This window comes from Zonotrichia leucophrys, chromosome 2 (assembly GCF_028769735.1).
Source record: "Zonotrichia leucophrys gambelii isolate GWCS_2022_RI chromosome 2, RI_Zleu_2.0, whole genome shotgun sequence".
Lineage (NCBI taxonomy): Eukaryota > Metazoa > Chordata > Aves > Passeriformes > Passerellidae > Zonotrichia > Zonotrichia leucophrys.
The window spans coordinates 568316-586970 of record NC_088171.1 but is presented as its reverse complement, the minus strand read 5'-3'; the positions used below and the strand labels follow the sequence as shown (position 1 = coordinate 586970).

The following is an 18655-nucleotide window of genomic DNA, read 5'->3' as shown; positions in this document are numbered from 1 at the left end:
TGTGCCATAACCAGTGCCTGGATCCCAGAAATGAGCTGAGGAGCCTGGGCCTGATGCCCCATGTGCCCATGCAGGGGGTGTTCCCCGGGGTCTGAGCCCTTTGGAAAGAGCCTGTCTGCCTGCACAGTGCAGTGGTGTGAGCTTGGACAGGGCCATGAGCCCTGTGGGGGTTACTGAGTCACGGCCCAGCCCAGTGTCCAGCAGTGGCCTTGGCCAGCAGGACACGACAGGACAGCTGTGCTGCCCAAGGCCACCGGCACGGCCGTGCTCCCGTGCTCTGGAGCTGACGCTGCGGGAGGGCAGCCCCCGAGTGGGTGGCAGGAATGGTGCCATCGGTGGCAGCACAGGCTGGCCTTGCCCGGGGATGGCAGGAATGGTGCCATCGGTGGCAGCACAGGCTGGCCTTGACTGGGGTCAGCCACCAGCTGCGTGCTCAGCGCCCTGCCACGCACGGGCTGGGTGTGTGCCAGCCAGAGCTTGGGCAACGCTGGGAAATTGGGTGGGACTTGGCCTGAGGGCTCAGCTCTCCAAGCAGGAGAGATCCCACCAAGGCTGGGCTGCTGCTCAGGGGTGCAGGTCCCTGGGAGAAGGGGGTGTGTTATACCGGGAGAACTGCAGGCAGCAGGCTCTGTTGGTAAGCCTCAGAGCCTGGCAGCTGCAAGGAGGGCCCTGGGAAGGCTGTTCTGGGCTGCTCAGCCCCCGGAGGTGAAGGAGCAGGGCATGTGTTTTGCAGCACGCCCGCACGGTGCTGGCAGGAGAGCATTGCTGGAAGAGAAGGAAAGATCCCTTGGCCTTTGGGCACCGCTTGCCTCTTCCCCTGGCGTGTGCCCAGAGCCTGGCCTGCTTTTGTTCCCGGGAATCAGAGTCACCTCTGTCCCCTGCACCGAGCCAGGGCTCCCGCTGCAAGGCGCTCCCTCCCGAGGTGCTCTGCCCCGGGATGCTCCGGGGCTTCTGGTGCCCAATCCCCGCCATCTGTCCCTCGGGGGATACTCGGGACTCGCAGCGCCTGACCCGCACATTCCCGCCACGCCCGGCGGCACGGGCCGGCTCCGCTCTGCCCCGAAGCCCAGCGCGGCCGGTGCCCGGTTCTGCTCGCGCGGCGCCGGCCGCTGCAAGGTCCGGTGCCGGTCCCGGTCCCCGCTCCACGTGCTCGCGCCGCTTCCGGGGGCGTGGCCGGTGAAAAGAGGGGGTGGTGATTGGGGCGTGATTATGCTAATAAAGACTCGGCTCGACGGAGTGGGCGTGGTCATGTAAATTAAGCCCATATTGGGGACTAATGCTCCTGGGGGGGCGTGACCGGAGGGGATGTGGGCGTGGTCACGCCGACGGCGGGGGGTGTGGTCGGCGTGCGGCGCTGCGCGCGCGCGGTGGGGCCCGGCGGCGGCGGCGGCAGCGGGGGGAGGGCGGGAGGGGGTGGGAGAAACCGTCCTGCGCTAAAAAAAATTAAAAAAAAAAAAAAGGCCGGAAAAATCCCCCGCGCACGAAGCACGAGAGCCGCGGCTGCCGGGAGGTCAAAGGGCGGAGGTGAGGAAGGAGCCGCTTCCCGGTGAGGTGAGCAGGGCCCGGGCGGGCGGGGGCTGCGCGATCGGCAGTGGGAATAACCCCTCGCCACCCCTGTCCTGCCTCGGTTTGCCCCGGTGGGGGCCCGGGGCCGTTCTGCTTCCCCCGCACCCCGGCCTCCCGTCCGGCCCGCATCGTCCCGCTTTTACCGGGGCAGGATCGGTGAGGAGCGCGGCATGGGAACGCGGAGTGTTTTATTCCGGGTTGGTCGGTGCCGGGAGGATTCTGTGCCGGGGCTCTCGGGGACTGCGCTCCGTGCTGCCCGAGCCTGCCCTGCCCGTCCCGCGGGGTGGTCGCCGTCACCTGCCCGCGAACCTGGGCACTATTCGGGAATGGGCAGAGATGGAGGAAGGGCTGGGGCCTCAGAGGTGCTGGGTGAACAGGGAGAGAGGAGAGAAGGGCTTGATCGCCTCTGCTGCAGGACCACGAGAGGGTTTGAGGGGAAGGATTACAGGGATGGAGCAGGGAACGGTGGGACTGGGAGTTAAACACTCCATGGGTTTGTACAGGTCACTGAGCTCTCTGGAACCAGGTGGGTTTGGGTTTGCTGCTCTGGGTTTTAGGGAAAGGATTACAGGGATGGAACATGTAAAGGGAACGGTGGGACTGGAGTGAAATACCCCATGGGTTTGTACAGGGTCACTGAGCCCTCCGGAACCAGAGGGCTTTGCTGATTGGGGTTTTAGGGAAAGGATTACAGGGATGGAACATGTAAAGGGAACGGTGGGACTGAGAATTAAACACTCCATGGGTTTGTACAGTGGACTTTGCTGCTCGGGTCTCTGGGGACCTGCCTCTGTGCTCGGTCAGTTATCTCGCACCCCGAATAATGAACTTTGGGGTTCAGTCAAAATTTAGGAGTTGAGTTCCTCTGTGAGTCAGACTGAATATCTTTACTTTATCTGTAATCTAATGGGCAAGGGGCTTTTGGAATGCTGAGGCACTTGTGGGCTGTGCTGGGGCGAATCCCGAGGAAAGGACTCCAGAACGATTTTGGCCTCAGTGCCAGAATTTCCTGAATGCAGCATCCACGTGTTTTTCCGGGTTGTTGAAAAGCAAACTAAGTTTCCTTTCATTCAAGGGGCAGAGATGAGGCGTGAGCTCCCTCTCTGTGAAAGCAGAGCTGTGAGGGCAGGACTAGGGTGGTAAATTTGGGATTACACGAGCTGTTGTGTAATGCAGAAAGCAGATTAGCTGGGATTGGGAAGAGAGGAAAACACCCTGGGATGTTCCCTGAGTGTGTGGCGCAGCTCCGTGCTTCCAGGTACAACTTGGCATGGCTTATTTTTCCAATCACGATTTAAATATAACATCCCAAAAGAGCCCTGAACAATCAGGGTTTGTCTCAGGAGCATTAAATAGTATTTTAAGTGTCAGAATCCTATGATGAATGAATTAGTCAGGCTCTCCCTGAGTTACTCAACACTGTTTTCAGTCAGGGGGTTGCTGGGCCTGTCTGGCGTCAGAGCTTGGATCATGATGCACCAAAAACTCCTTTTTTTTTTTTTTTTTCCCCTCTCTGATGAGAATTTAAAAAGTAGAACAGGTACAGCTCGAGGAACAAAAATAGCATTACCTGCCTGCAGTGGAATGTAGTCGGTGAGGAGCAGCAGCTCCTGGGAATCCTTTCCAGGCCAGGCAGGTGCAGGCTCCTTCCTCTTCCTCCCCTTCCCCAGGGGCTCTGGGGGACAGGGGGCACAGTCCCTGTGCGGGGCAGCACCGAGGGATTGCTGGGGCTGGAAGCAGCTTTCCTTGGCTCTGATATCTGTGATTATAATTGCTCTGAATCCCCCTCTCCCCCCGGTGCAGTGCATTAAAGGGTGAGAAAGAAAAGCTGAAGGAGCTGGGCAGTTCTGTGATGGTGCAGCTGCTGTTCCCGTGTCTGGGGGTGTCACTGCTCACATCCAGGATTCCAGGACAGGGAGGAACAGGGAACTGAGGGTGGCTGTCTTGGAGGGAATCTTAATTCATGTCCTCAGGTGAAGACCCAGCTCCACAGACTCAGAACAGCCTTGGCCTTTTGGCATAACTGGGAAAAAGTAAAGTTCTACTCCCAGGAAAAGAGTGAATTTAGCTGGAGTGAGAGCGTGGTGGGCAGTGGAGAGGGGAGCAGGATTGCAGTTCTTAAATCTGAATTAATCTTGTATGGAGCATTGTGATGAAGGAATAATAGTTGGTTTGTGTACAAAGGACAATGTCCCAGTCAGACTGGGGGACTTGCTGCCTCACAGAGGAGTTTTGGGATCGTTTCTCCATCTGGAAGAAAGAGTGCAGTGATTTCCTGGGCCTGGCCCCCCAGCTGGTGCTGATTAGAAAGGAAAATGTTTGGTTGTGTGTGCTGCTGGGGGTGCCCAGTGTCCCTGCTCGGGGCGGGCAGCCCTGGCACTGGGTGTGCTCAGCCCTGCCCTGCCCTGCTGTGACCCAGAACCTGTGGAAAGGCAATCCCGGGCAGGTGCATCACCTTACAGCTGCTGTGTCCCTCTGGGGGCCCTTTGCAAGCCCCAGGATCTGGGGGTGCAGCCTCCTGAGCCGTGGGAGCTGTCCTGAGCAGAGCTTTGGGGTTATTTCTGAGGGAGCCGTGCAGGGCAATACATGCTCAGTGTTTTGTCTTCATTTCTGCTTTTTATTGCATGGATTAATGGTCAGGGTTTGTCTCCCTTTTGTCATCCTGCACATCCTGCCTGGGAGGGGATCCCTGGTGATGCCATGCCTGACACCAGAGCTTGCAGAATGCCAGAGTCAGGATGGAAGCAGGGCTGGGGCTCTGGCTGGGTCTGTGTGGAAACAGGAATGTGTTCCCCAGGGAGCCAAGGGCTTCCAGAATGCCAGAGTCAGGATGGAAGCAGGGCTGGAGCTCGAGCTGGGTCTGTGTGGAAATGGGAATGTGTTCCCCAGAGAGCCAAGGGCTTCCAGAATGCCAGAGTCAGGCTGGAAACAGGGCTGGGGCTCGGGCTGGGTCTGTGTGGAAATGGGAACGTGTTCCCCAGGGAGCCAAGGGCACGCTTCTGCTTCCCTACCAAATGCAGGGGTTGTGGAAACCCTCCACTGCACAGGAGCCCAGCTGGTGCTGCACCCCAGCCCTGCCTCTGGAGCAGGAACACTCCTGGTCCATGTTTCCACGAGGTGTTTTTGGGAAATGGTGCTGCTGAAGGGATAAATGGAGTGTGACCCAGCTCTAATTTCAGTCGCTCAGGAAACCCCTGGCAGTGCCAGCTGGGCTGTGCTGCAGGTGGGTGAAGGTGCTCAGCAGCTATTTCTGAGGGGGTTTGGAGGGGCTTTCTTCTAGGAGAAGGCAAATGGACCCTGTCTGGGTTTATGGGTTTGGAAAATGCAGAGTTCTACTCGGAGGGTTTACATGGATGTGGATTACCTGGGAGGGTTTTGGGAAGCTGCTGTCTGCTCCTGGCACAGCAGGGCTGGGAAAGCAGCTCCAGTTCCCTCCACAGACAATGTTTGCCCATCCTGGGCACCCCTGCAGGCGTTGCTGCCCTCTTTAACTGTCCCTGCCCTGCCACGCTGCAGGGTGAAGCATTTCTGGTGGCACATCCCTTAAAAAGAGGTGCAGAGAAGGTGCAGGTCAGGTGTTCAGGCATGGATTTGAATTTTGAGTTTGTCTGTTTCAGAAATAAACGCCAAAGCATGCAGACAGAATGGGTTTGCCTGCATTGAACAGGCTGGCTTGGGTTTGATTTCCTAATGTTGATCATTGACCACCGATGCTGATTTCTGTGCTGAAGGAGGGTTTTGGGGCAGGAAATTTGTCCTGTGCAGGGAGAGGAGCCCCAGCCCTGGAGAAAGGAGTTGTGCTCAGCTCAGATCCTGCTTTGCTGAGGTGGAAGGTAACTGAGGAAGAGTGTGAATCTCCACTGGGCTCCTTGGGATGGTGAATGGCTCCAGGTGCTTCCCAGGCAGACTTTGCCTCACAAAAGCAGAGCTGGAGCTGGCCAGGAATCCTGGAAGTGCTGATTTATCTCCAGCACCCTGCAGTCAGGGTGATTCTAACCCAGAGGTGTTCCCATTCCTCCTTTGAACAGCAGCAAGGCCACAAAGGGAGGATTAAGATAAAAATCAAACCTGACTGTCAGAGGGCATCAGGGACATGCATTATTCTGGGAATGTCCTCGTGGCAAAAGGTGGTAAAGGAAAGAACAAAGAGGAAAACTTGATGTGTGGCATCCCCAAAACTGGAGTGTTCAGCACCTTTTGACTCTTGGTGAGCAACTGGTGCTGGTGGCAGGCTACAAAAAGGAAGAGCAGCTTTGTAAGCTGTCGTTTCACGGAGGGATTTCTGTGTGCTCAAAGCACAGACTAAAAAAGACCTGAGAGCTTCAGGAGGCATCTTTGAGATGTGGCAAGTCAGTGATGTTCCTAAAGCCTGGAGCAGTTGGGACAATGGGGAGCAGTGCTCATCCCAAAACCCTGCAGCAGGTGGGACCTGGCTGAAAAGCACCTGGCAAGGAGCAGGGGTGCAGAATGGCTGGTGCTGCTTTGCACAGGTACTCCTTGGCAAGGTGAGCCTGCTCTTTCCAGGATGAGGTACCAGGGCTGTTTCTGGCTGCAGGAAAGCAGCTGTGGCTGTGAATCCTCAAAGGTTTGATTTTTATCCAGAGTCTTGAGTAGGTGCAGTTGAAACAAACTCCAAGCCTAAGAAGGTGCCAGTCTGTGATGGATAAATGAATTCAGTATTCACAGTATTCAGGGCAGCAGTGACTGCCTTGTTAAAGGGCCTGGCTGTTCTGAGGGGGGCTCTGGGGGCTCACTCATCACTGAAGTGCCAGGACAGACCGTGCACATTCAAGTTGTAAATGACATAAAGCAGGCAAGGGCTGCGCGTGTGACTCAGGAGTGAGAAATGGCTTTGAGCAATTAAACATGGCCTGAAATTGGGCTGGTGATGAGGAACAACAGTGGTGAGGTTGGGGTTCAAGCAAAACTAGCCAGCTGCAGGCATGAGGATAATTGATGAGGTGTAATCCCTAATTGAAGGAGCCTGGTGACCTCCTGTGTGTGTGGGAAGGGGCAGGTGAAAGTCGGAGTGTGGAAATTGCTGCTGGTGGCCTTGGCAGCACTGTGGGATCAGTGGGACTCCAGGGGCTCCTCCAGCCTCAGCAGTCCCATGGCTGCACATCCCCCTCTGGGGCTGGCAGGAAGGGTTAAATAGCAGGGAGGGCACCAGGGAAAACCAAACCAAACCCTGTGTGGCACCTGTGGGCATTGCTGCGACTGCTGAAGAGCAAACTGGATAAACGTGTGCTGGGAATAACTTGGGCAGAGCTCGTGGTGCTCTGAGTGAGGGCTGTGTGCAGAGTCCCCAGAGCCACTGCAGCCCTGTGTCCCTGCTGTCCCTGTGTCTGTCCCTGCTCTGGGCTGTGTCCCTGCCTGTGCTGGGGCAGTGGGACAGGGCTGTCCCTGTGTCTGTCCCTGTGCCTGTCACTGCTCTGGGCTGTGTCCCTGCTGTCCCTGTGTCTGTCCCTGCTCTGGGCTGTGTCCCTGCCCGTGCTGTGCTGGGGCACTGGGACAGGGCTGTCCCTGTGCCTGTCCCTGCTCTGGCTGTGTCCCTGCCGTGATGGGGCAGTGGGACAGGCTGTCCTGTGTCTGTCCTGCTCTGGCTGTGTCCCTGCCCATGCTGGGGCAGTGGGACAGGGCTGTCCCTGTGTCTGTCCCTGTGTCTGTCCCTGCTCTGGGCTGTGTCCCTGCCCGTGCTGGGGCACTGAGGGGCTGTCCCTGTGTCCCTGTGTCCCTGTGTCTGTCCCTGCTCTGGGCTGTGTCCCTGCCCGTGCTGGGGCAGTGGGACAGGGCTGTCCCTGTGTCCCTGTGTCTGTCCCTGCTCTGGGCTGTGTCCCTGCCCGTGCTGTGCTGGGGCAGTGGGACAGGGCTGTCCCTGTGTCTGTCCCTGCTCTGGGCTGTGTCCCTGCCCGTGCTGGGGCAGTGGGACAGGGCTGTCCCTGTGTCTGTCCCTGCTCTGGGCTGTGTCCCTGCCTGTGCTGGGGCAGTGGGACAGGGCTGTCCCTGTGTCCCTGTGTCTGTCCCTGTGTCTGTCCCTGCTCTGGGCTGTGTCCCTGCCCGTGATGGGGCACTGAGGGGCTGTCCCTGTGTCTGTCCCTGCTCTGGGCTGTGTCCCTGCCTGTGCTGTGCTGGGGCAGTGGGACAGGGCTGTCCCTGTGTCCCTGTGTCTGTCCCTGCTCTGGGCTGTGTCCCTGCCTGTGCTGGGGCACTGAAGGGCTGTCCCTGTGTCTGTCCCTGCTCTGGGCTGTGTCCCTGCCCGTGCTGGGGCAGTGGGACAGGGCTGTCCCTGTGTCCCTGTGTCTGTCCCTGCTCTGGGCTGTGTCCCTGCCTGTGCTGGGGCACTGAGGGTCTGTCCCTGTGTCTGTCCCTGCTCTGGGCTGTGTCCCTGCCCGTGCTGGGGCAGTGGGACAGGGCTGTCCCTGTGTCTGTCCCTGCTCTGGGCTGTGTCCCTGCCCGTGATGGGGCACTGAGGGGCTGTCCCTGCTGGCAGGATGAGCAGTGCTGTGTCCTTCAGCACTGTGCCCTTGGGAGGTGCCCAGGGAGCTGTCAGGGCTGTGCCCAAGGGCTCAGCTGCAGTTTTGTCCTTCACGGGCTTTGCTGGGGACTGGGGGTGGCCTGGGCCCTTTGGTGCTTGTCCATAGCATGGGCAGTGCTGGGAGCCTCAGGATGGCACAGACAGACCAAGTGACCATTCCATGAATGACACAGAGCCAGAGGAGCCTGGGTTGGGTTGGACAGAGCCTAAAGCCCATCTTGTTCCATGGGACAGCTTCCACTGTCCCAGCTCTGTCCAGCCTGGCCTTGGATAATGCAGGGACTGAGCAGCCACAGCTTCTTCTTCTCCTCCAGGGCCTCTCCACCCTCACAGGAACAACTCACAATTCCCAATCTCCCACCCATCCCTGCCCTCTGGCACTGGGAGCCATTCCCTGTGTCCTGTCCCTCCATCCCTGTCCCCAGTCCCTCCCCAGCTCTCCTGGAGCCCCTCCAGGCCCTGCCAGGGGCTCTGAGCTCTCCCTGGATCTTTCCCTTCTCCAGGTGAGCATTCCCAGCTCTCCAGCCTGGCTCCAGCCCTGCAGCAGCTCCAGCTCCCCGTGCTGTTGGACCCCAGGATTTGCCCAAGTCCAGGCAGATGATCCCAAAGCATTTTGCCAATTTTGTACTCCAAACAAGAGGCTTGGGCTGAGATGTTGACCCTAGTCTGGTGAGGCAGAGAGGGTTAGGAAACAGCATGAGTAGAATTACTCCCTGTAGTAGAAAGGGAAGAGCATTGCAGCATTGCTGGATGAGCTGTTCACACAAGGAGTGGAGGATGGATGGGGTCCCTGGTGTGTGTGCCTGGCCTGGGCTGGTGCAGGGCCAGGACAGGGCAAGGGTGGCACTGCCCAGCTGGGCTTCCTGGGGGTGCCCTCACTGTAACTGCTCGGGGCTCTTGCATCAGGCTCTGCTGTTTTGAGGAGAAAGTGATTCCCCAGGCACTTGTGGAGCGGCTGCAGGGATAAACAAAGAGGAGGAGATTGTTCCAAAGGGATCACGTGGAGCCTTTGTGGCAGGGATTGCCAGGGCAGGCTCCCTGCGGGTCCTGAGCGTGGCCAGAGAGCTCCAGGAGCAGGCTGGGGACCCTGCAGGTGGCCAGGGGAGCACCAGGAGCGGCTTGGGGACACTGCAGGTGGCCAGGAGAGCACCCAGAGTGGCTTGGGGACACTGCAGCCAGCCTGGGGGTGGCCAGGGGTGCACCAAGACCAGCCTGGGGACACTGCAGGTGGCCAGGAGAGCAGGCTGGGGACACTGCATCCAGCCTGGGGGTGGCCAGGAGAGCACCCAGAGCGGCCTGGGGACACTGCAGGTGGCCAGGAGAGCACCCAGAGCGGCTTGGGGACACTGCAGGTGGCCAGGAGAGCAGGCTGGGGACCCTGCAGCCAGCCTGGGGATGGCCAGGGGTGCACCAAGACCAGCCTGGGGACACTGCAGGTGGCCAGGAGAGCACCAAGAGTGGCTTGGGGACACTGCAGCCAGCCTGGGGGTGGCCAGGGGTGCACCAAGAGTGGCCTGGGGACACTGCAGGTGGCCAGAAGTGCCCCAAGACCAGCCTGGGGACCCTGCAGCCAGCCTGGGGGTGGCCAGGAGAGCACCAAGAGTGGCTTGGGGACACTGCAGGTGGCCAGGAGAGCACCAACAGTGGCTTGGGCACACTGAAGCCAGCCTGGGGGTGGCCAGGGGTGCACCAAGACCAGCCTGGGGACCCTGCAGCCAGCCTGGGACACTGCAACCAGCCTGGGACACTGCAGCCAGCCTGGGGGTGGCCAGGAGAGCACCAAGAGTGGCTTGGGGACACTGCAGCCAGCCTGGGGGTGGCCAGGAGTGCACCCAGAGCAGCCTGGGGACACTGCAGGTGGCCAGGAGAGCACCAAGAGTGGCCTGGGGACACTGCAGCCAGCCTGGGGACCCTGCAGGTGGCCAGGAGAGCACCAAGAGTGGCCTGGGGACCCTGCAGGTGGCCAGGAGTGCCCCAAGAGTGGCTTGGGGACACTGCAGCCAGCCTGGGGGTGGCCAGGAGAGCACCAAGAGTGGCTTGGGGACCCTGCAGCCAGCCTGGGGCTGGTGTCCCAGTGGCTGCCAGAGCCAAGGGACCCTGGCTTTGCTCAGCAGTGCCTGCTGGCTCCCTGCTGGCTGTGTAACCCCTGTGACGGGGACACTGTCCTGGGGACAGGATTTCCCCGGCTTAGCTCAGGTTTATTTTGAGCTGCTGCTGTGGAGTTGGTTTGGTGCACACAGAGTTATCCCTGGGGTCCCCTCCCGAGCAAATTGCTGCAGCTGGAAAAGCCTTCTGAGGCTGCTCTCTGTCTGTGGGCACCCTTGGGCTCCCCTGTGTCCCTTGGGGGTGAGGAGGAGGAGCAGGAGTGCTCGGTGCTGGGTGAGGATGGATGTTTCCTTGTGTTTGGAATCTCTGTTCTTCTCTGTTTCCTTGTGTTTGGAATCTCTGTTCTTCCCTCTTTCCTTCTGTTTGGAATCTGTTCATCATGTACAAGGGAGCTTCCCTTGGCTGGATGCACCAAGAGGAGTGAACTTTGAAATTGTGTTTTTTCTAAGTTTGGATATTTTCTCTTTTTTGTCACAAATCCCAAACTTCTGTGCTTGGTGGCTCTGATGTGGAACATCCTATCCTGTCTCAACATCCACAATAAGTTGTTGTCTGGTGCTGCTGGGAGTATTTTGGGAAGGAAGAAAGGATAGAAACCAGAAAGAACAGAAACCACATTCAGTGAATGACTTCCAAAGCAGGAGTGTAACTGAGTTCTTCTCTTGTGGCAGAAAAGTTTAAAAATGTCCTGAAAACCGTTTTGGAAATTGGTTTTGAATGTCAGCCCCTGTTTTGGGAGCAGATAACTTTATTTTACATGTAGAGATTAAGTGTTCTCTTTAAATCCTCATTGTTGTGGTTACTCCAGCTTTTCAAGAGATGTTAATAATGAGTGAAATGCCACTTATAAAATGGGGTCTGTTCCAGAAACCTCTGAATTTACAAACTCAAACCATGAATGAATGTTGTACAGGGAGGAAAACGGGCAAGAACAAGTGGGGCAAAACTGGCAGAGTCAGGCAGGACAGGTAAAATGAAGCAATTTGCACATTTTGGGGATTGAAATCTGGCTCAGGAACTTGTGTGAGAATTTGAGCCCCAGAGCTGGGGTGGGGGAGAGGGCTCAGCAATGGCATTTTGTACCTTTGGGTATGGAAAGTGCCCCTGGTGTGCAGGGGAATGCATTGAGGGCTGGGGCTGTTCCGGAGCCTTGATCCTGCACGGGGCTGGGGTTAACCCCTTACAGGCAGGGCTGGGGTTAACCCTTTACAGGCAGGGCTGGGATTGAGCCTTTACAGCCAGGGCTGGGATTAACCCCTTACAGGCAGGGCTGGGGTTAACCCCTTACAGGCAGGGCTGGCATTAACCCCTTACAGGCAGGGCTGGGGTTAACCCCTTACAGGCAGGGCTGGGATTAACCCCTTACAGGCAGGGCTGGGGTTAACCCCTTACAGGCAGGGCTGGGATTGAGCCTTTACAGCCAGGGCTGGGATTAACCCCTTACAGGCAGGGCTGGGATTAACCCTTTACAGGCAGGGCTGGGATTAACCCCTTACAGCCAGGGCTGGCATTAACCCCTTACAGCCAGGGCTGGCATTAACCCCTTACAGCCAGGGCTGGCATTAACCCTTTACAGGCAGGGCTGGGGTTAACCCCTTCCTGACACAGGGCTGGGATTAACCCCTTACAGCCAGGCCTTGTTCCTGCACAGGGCTGGGATTAACCCCTTACAGGCAGGGCTGGGATTAACCCTTTACAGGCAGGGCTGGGATTAACCCCTTCCTGACACAGGGCTGGGATTGAGCCTTTACAGGCAGGGCTGGGATTAACCCCTTACAGCCAGGGCTGGGGTTAACCCCTTCCTGACACAAGGCTGGGATTAACCCCTTACAGCCAGGCCTTGTTCCTGACACAGGGCTGGGATTAACCCCTTACAGCCAGGCCTTGTTCCTGCACAGGGCTGGCATTAACCCCTTAAAACCAGGCCTTGTTTAACCCCTTACAGCCAGGCTTTATTCCTGACACAGGGCTGGCATTAACCCCTTGCAGCCTGCAGCCTGCCCGAGGTTGTGCATGGCTGGGATTTTCCCATAGGAAGTGCTCTGCTCCTCGTGACCTCCTGTCCTCTGGCAGCACAAAGCCCCTCATTGTTCCCATGGGAATGCCAGGGGAGAGCAGGACCTTGGTGTTAGGGCCCATTGTGCAGCGTTTCTCTGAAGGAGCTTGTCTGGAGCCAGGCTCTTGTTTTCCCACCTCTGAAGTCCCAAGGAATGTTCCCTGGCCCCTCTGAGGAGGGCAGAGCTGGGTTCTGAGCCCTGTGCCTCTCTCCCTGCCCTCCCTCTGTGGACAGTGGGGTTTGGGAGCTGCCGTGGCACTGAGAGCAGTGGGTGATCACTCACAGCATCCGAGCCCTGAGCCACATCCAGGGCCCAGCTGAGGGCAGGGAAATCCAGCTGCCTCTGTGGGGTGTGAGCAGTCCATCATCCATTCTGCATCTGCAGGGAGCTGGGGTTTCCTTGTGCTGGGGTGGCTGTGCTGCTGGCTTGGAGCACTGCTGGTGCAGTGTTTGCAGCCCCAGGATCAGCAGGGTTTGTGCTGGCTCCTTGTTGGGGAGGATGAAACAGGAAAGCCTTATCAATATGATTGCCTGGCAAAGGATTTTGAGAATGTGGAAACTATAAGTGAGACTGAAATGAAAGCAAGCTTTGAGATCCCTCAGTTAGTGAACAACTGGAAAACAATGGTGTGGCTGCTGAAGGTGATCCCCTTTTGATGGAACAACACCCTCTGCTTGCAGACAGGCCCAAGGGTCAGAGCAGACCCTACAGCTTGGCAGAAGGGCCCAAAGAGGAGATTTTAGGGTTTAAAATGTAACACAAGATGGTAATGTAATGATTCTTATAGGCTGTATGTAAATGCTATAGGATTTGTGTATTGTACTGGATTGGTTAGTGAGAATGAGAATATTCAACAGAGAAGATGATTTGTGGTATTGTAACGGGAACTTTGCTCTCTTACGCTTTTATGCTCTCATCCTCTTTGCCCCTCTCCTCTCTCAGGCCTGCTCTGAGCTGTGGCTGCAGCTCCAGCAGGGCCCTGCACCCAGGCCCTTTGCAATGAACCCCAAATCCCAGCAGGGCCCTTTGCAATGAACCCCAAATCCCAGCAGGGCCCTGCACCCAGGCCCTTTGCAATGAACCCCAAATCCCAAAAGGCCTCTGCACCCAGGCCCTTTGCAATAACCCCAAATTCCAAGTCCTGGCTGCAGAGCTCTCTCGTCTCTGTCCATCCTGCCCATCCTACCCCTGACTCTCCTACATCTCCTCTGCTCTGTATCAGCTTGGAGCAGCCCAGGGCTGGGGACACCCCTGTAACCCCTCCCTGTGTCACAGGATGCTGAGGAGGCACTGCCCTGCCTGCAGCCTCCATTCCTGCCTCACTGGGGTATTTCCTGAGGCCCTGTTGAAAGGAGGAATGGTGAATCTGACTCCATGTTCTCAGAAGTCTAATTTATTATTTTATTATCTATATGATATTAAAGAATACTAAACTAAAGAATACAGAAAGGATACAGACAGAAGGCTTAAAGATACTCATGAAAACTCCTGACTGCTTCCAGAGTCCCAACACAGCTTGATGGTGATCAGTCATTAAATCAAATTCACATGAATTCAATTCACATTAAGCTAATCAAACAACCACCTGTTGGTAAGCAATGTCCAAACCACATTGCAAAGCAGCAAAACACAGGAGAAGCAAATGAGATAATGTTGTTTTCCTTTTCCTCTGAGGCTTCTCAGCTTCCCAGGGGAGAAATCCTGGGCAAGGGATTTTTCCAGAAAATGTCAGTGACAGGTCACGATCTGAGCTGGAGCCCAGGGCAGATGTGTCAGTTACAGCAGGAATCTGAGGTGCTCTGGTTCAGGGCTAGGCAACATGATGGAGCAAACTCCTGAATGTATTGAAGTGCAGGAAAAGCGCTATGGAATGGGGATTTATTTGGGATTTTTCCTTTTGTTTCCCCCTGCAGGCTTCACTGGCTCAGCTGTGTGTTTTTATTACACTAATGCTAGGGCCTGCTTCCAGAACGTTTTGTGGGGAACTGAGGAGTTGAGTGTGCCTAAAGCCCCAGGTGACTGTGTGTTAGAAAAGGGAAACTTTCCTACCTTTGGTAGCTTATTCTCTGAGCCCACAGCGGGCTCTGCTGTGTTTCCCTGCCCTTGGTGTCCAGGGAGGCTCCTGGGAGGGCTGCAAAGCCTTTCAGGCAGAAATGTAAAGAATTTGGAACATGTAACTATTGTTGAGTGAGATAAAAGCTTTTGTCTGGGGAAAAGTAGCGAGTTTGAGTTGATTTTTTCCTGCAAAGGGAAGTTCTACATTTATTCCTTCTGCTGGTCAGTTGCATTTTTGTGAGAGTGCTGGACACAGGAGCCAGATGGGATTGGGTTTTGCTCCCAGGGACAGGGACAGGAGCAGAGGGAACGGCCTCAGGGTGGAAATTGAGGAAATTCCTGCACTCAAGAGAGGTTCAGTGTTGGCAGGGGCTGCCCGGGCAGTGCTGAGTGCCCATCCCTGGCGGTGTCCCTGGAGGTGGCACTCAGTGCTCTGGGCTGGGGACAAGGTGGCCATGGGGCACAGGGTGGGCTCAGGGAGCTCGGGGGGCTTTTCCAAGCTCACTGATCCTGGGATCTGTGCTGTGTGTCTGTCTCTTGTGCCTGAAACAAACCAGAAATGTCACCTGTGGGCTGCAAGGTGGGCACATCCCGCTGCCCTCGTGCTTCCAGGCAAACTTTGTCTTGGGTTTGCAGTCATGCAAGAGGCAGGAAATTCTCCTTTAACATTTGTCCTGCAATCCACAGGTTTATTTTGGCTTGGGCAATCTCTGTTTGCAGAAATGACTTGGAGCAGGAACAATTCCTGCTGTTCACTCTTAGGAGCTCTGTCGCAGCATAAAGCAAATAGAGATGGCAGATTTTAATGTGCAATCCCCCCAAGTGATAAAGAAATACTGGCTTTGGAATGCTCAGTGTTTTCTTACAGAATGCTGCTGTTGGACAGCAGGTGAAGAGAGCAAATAGAGAGTTTTCCAATCCTTGAAGGTACCAGGAATTGTTGCCAGTGCTGTGCTCCTCCCCAGAGCACCTTTGGCAGCTCAGGCTGCTCAGAGAGCCACTTGTGGTGTATTTATTGCCACAGGAACAGCATATCCATGTTGTTCTTGAGTTCCTCCTGGAACAGGGGTGGTCCAGCCCTGACAGTGAGGGTGAGATCTGCTCGGTCATTTCACAGCATCAATAAATAAATCCCAGAGTGGTTTGTGCTGCAAAGGACCTCAGAGCCTGTCCAGTGCCACCCCTGCCATGGCAGAGGCAGCTTCCATGATCCCAGGGTGCTCCAAACCCTGTCCAGCCTGGCCTTGGGCACTGGTGAGAATCCAGGGCCAGCCACAGCTCTCTGGGCACCTGTGCCAGGGACTGACAGCCTCAATTCAGGAAGGATTCCATCCTGCACACTGACAGCCTTTCCAAAACAAGCTGCTGACGCTGCTTTCCCTTGTTTCTCCCCGCAGTGCCTCCGAGCAGGGCTGCCCACGCTGCTGTGCCCGGGATGGCCCGCAGGTGAGGATGACCCTGACTGAGAGGCTGCGCGAGAGGATTTCGCGGGCGTTCTACAGCCACGGGCTGCTCTGTGCCTCCTACCCCATCCCCATCATCCTCTTCACTGCGCTCTGCATCCTGGCCTGCTGGTGAGTGCTGCCCCGGGGCACGGGGGGTTGCCCTGTCCCCGTGGCCGGAGGCTAATTTAGTGTATTGCAATATATTAGGATACATTGTGATGTATTATATTATCTCATATCTAATATCACATATCGCATAATATCATATATCAAATAATATATCATATCAATATGTTACGATAGATGTTATGGCATATTATGTTATAATATGAGATGTTACAATATTATATATTATGTTATTGTGAGATGAGATACTATGTTATAATATTGTATATTTTGTTATAATCTGAGATATGCTATAATATTATATACTTTGTTACAATATGAGATATGTTATCTTACATTACATTATATTACATTATGATTATATTACATTATGATATATGATATATCCTTATATATATCATATCCTATAATATCATACCATACTATATCATACTATACTACATTAGAATACTTTATTATTATGCTATATTATACTATACTATATTATTATACTATATTATACTATACTAAAACTATACTAAAACTATTATAGTATATACTATATTATATTATATTATATTATATTATATTATATTATATTATATTATATTATATTATATTATATTATATTATATTATATTATATTAGTATATTATATTAATATGTTACGTTATGATAATTGTTATGGCATATTAAGTTATAATATGAGATGTTACAATATTATATATTATGTTATTATGAGATGAGATACTATGATAAAATATTGTATATTTTGTTATAATCTGAGATATGCTATAATATTATATACTTTGTTACAATATGAGATATGTTATATTACATTACATTACATTATATTATATTATATTATGATATATAAGGATATATCATATCCTATAATATCATACAATACTATATCATACTATACTACATTATACTACATTAGAATACTTTATTATTATACTATATTTATTATTATACTATATTATTATACTATATTATACTATACTAAAACTATTATAGTATATAATATATTATATACTATCAGTATATTATGTTAATATGTTGTGTTATGAAATATGTTATGGCATATTATGTTATAATATTATATATTTTGTTATATTAGGATATATTATATTATGATATATATTAGTTATATTAGGATATATAAGGATATATCATATCCTATCATGCTGTACCATGCTATATCATACTATACTACATTACACTACATTAGTATACTATATTTAATATTATACATTAGTATATTATTATACTATATTATACTAAAACTATACTAAAATTATTATAGCATATAATATATACTATATTATAGTATATAATACTATACTATCTAAAGAATAGAGAATGGATATTTACAGATGGCTTGACAAGATATGAATGAAAACTCATGACTCTCCAGAGTCCCGACACAGCTGGCTGTGATTGGTCATTAGGTTAAAACAATTCACTTTAAACCAATCAACCAACCACCTGTTGGATAAACAATCCCCAAACCACATTGCAAAGCAGCAAAACTCAGCAGAAGCAAAGGAGATAATGTTGTTTTGCTTTTTCTCTGAGGCTTCTCAGCCTCCCAGGAGAAATCCTGGGCAAGTGGATTTTTGCAGAAGATAGGACAGGGACACAGGGCTGGGCACAGGGGTTCTTGGCAGCATTCTCCCTTCTGGGCCCGCCCAGAAGTTCTTTTTAAATTTAGACTTTATTGGTTTTGTCATCTCCTTTTGTGGAACAAAAGAAATAATCAAAAGAAACAACAGGGATGAGGTGTCTGCATCTGGTTTAATAAGTAAGAACTAATTGAATGAGTGAAGTGAAGCAATAAATGAGATGAAGGTAACCCTCAAGCACCTGGCAGTGGCCTCCAGAGCCATGAATTAAAAATGGGGAGAAGGAAAGCTGATCTTTGCTTGCACACCTGCCTGTCCTGTTCTGCCTGGAGCCTGCACTCTTGTGTTTCACCCTTGGCACGCCCGTGTGGGAGTGGATTCCCCACTCTCCTTATGGAGCCTAATTGGATCCCTGGTTTGCAGGTGGATATAATTTTACTCCAGGAGTGTCACACGGGCTCAGAATCATCTCCAGCAGGGCACTGTGGGGCTGAGCAAACCCTTGTCCCCAGAGCACGCACACATGTGCATGTACAGACTGTGTCCTGCAGGGTTCAATTCTCTTGTCTGTTTTGGGTAAAATAAACCCCTTGTGATGATTTGCTCCCTGCTTGTAGGAAAGCTCCACTGTGAGGGCACAGACACAGGTTTTGCTTTGAGCTGTGGTGATGCCAAGGCTGCTTGCACATCTCAGTTAAAAACCTCAAAGGGAGGATTTTCACACGTGGAGAAGCTCTGGGGTGGCTTCTCCTGGCTGGAACCCTTGGTGCTTGTGAGCAGCAGTGGGGGCATTGCTTGCTGGGTTTTCACTGCTCCACAGGACCCCTTGTACCTTTCAGGGACACTTTTATTCTCAGGTCTCTTGTTCCTATAGATCATGAAGCTCCTACAAGGCCCACCCAAGTGGTTCCTACATTTCTCTGTCTTTGATATGAAAGATATCAAAGACAGAGGTATCTGGATAGATCTTGCTACTTGCAAGATTGCAAGCTCCGTGTTTTGGCTCCAGCTTTGCCAGGAGCAGCTTTCCAGTGGCATTTCTGCACCTGGATGCTGCACCCAGCAAAGCCAGGCCAGGGTCCCACTGTGTCACTGTGTCACCTCAGGAATGGCTTCCAGGGTGGCTCAGGCTCCTCATTCAGCTCTCCCAGGCAGCAA

The 18655-nt window shown here is 53.4% G+C and overlaps 1 protein-coding gene across 2 annotated transcripts in view; it reads left to right on the top strand.

Moving 5' to 3' along the window:
- The first annotated feature begins 1419 nt into the window (after positions 1–1419).
- SCAP (SREBF chaperone) overlaps positions 1420–18655 on the top strand; it is a 64352-nt gene continuing 47116 nt past the window's right edge. Inside the window, exons 1-2 of one of the 2 annotated variants that reach the window (XM_064703705.1) lie at positions 1420–1524; positions 15717–15893. In XM_064703705.1, the coding sequence (XP_064559775.1) occupies positions 15772–15893 (122 nt within the window). In that variant the 5' untranslated portion in view covers positions 1420–1524; positions 15717–15771. Of the gene's footprint in view, positions 1552–15716; positions 15894–18655 lie in introns of both variants that reach the window. The other variant, XM_064703704.1, reaches the window with a different exon arrangement.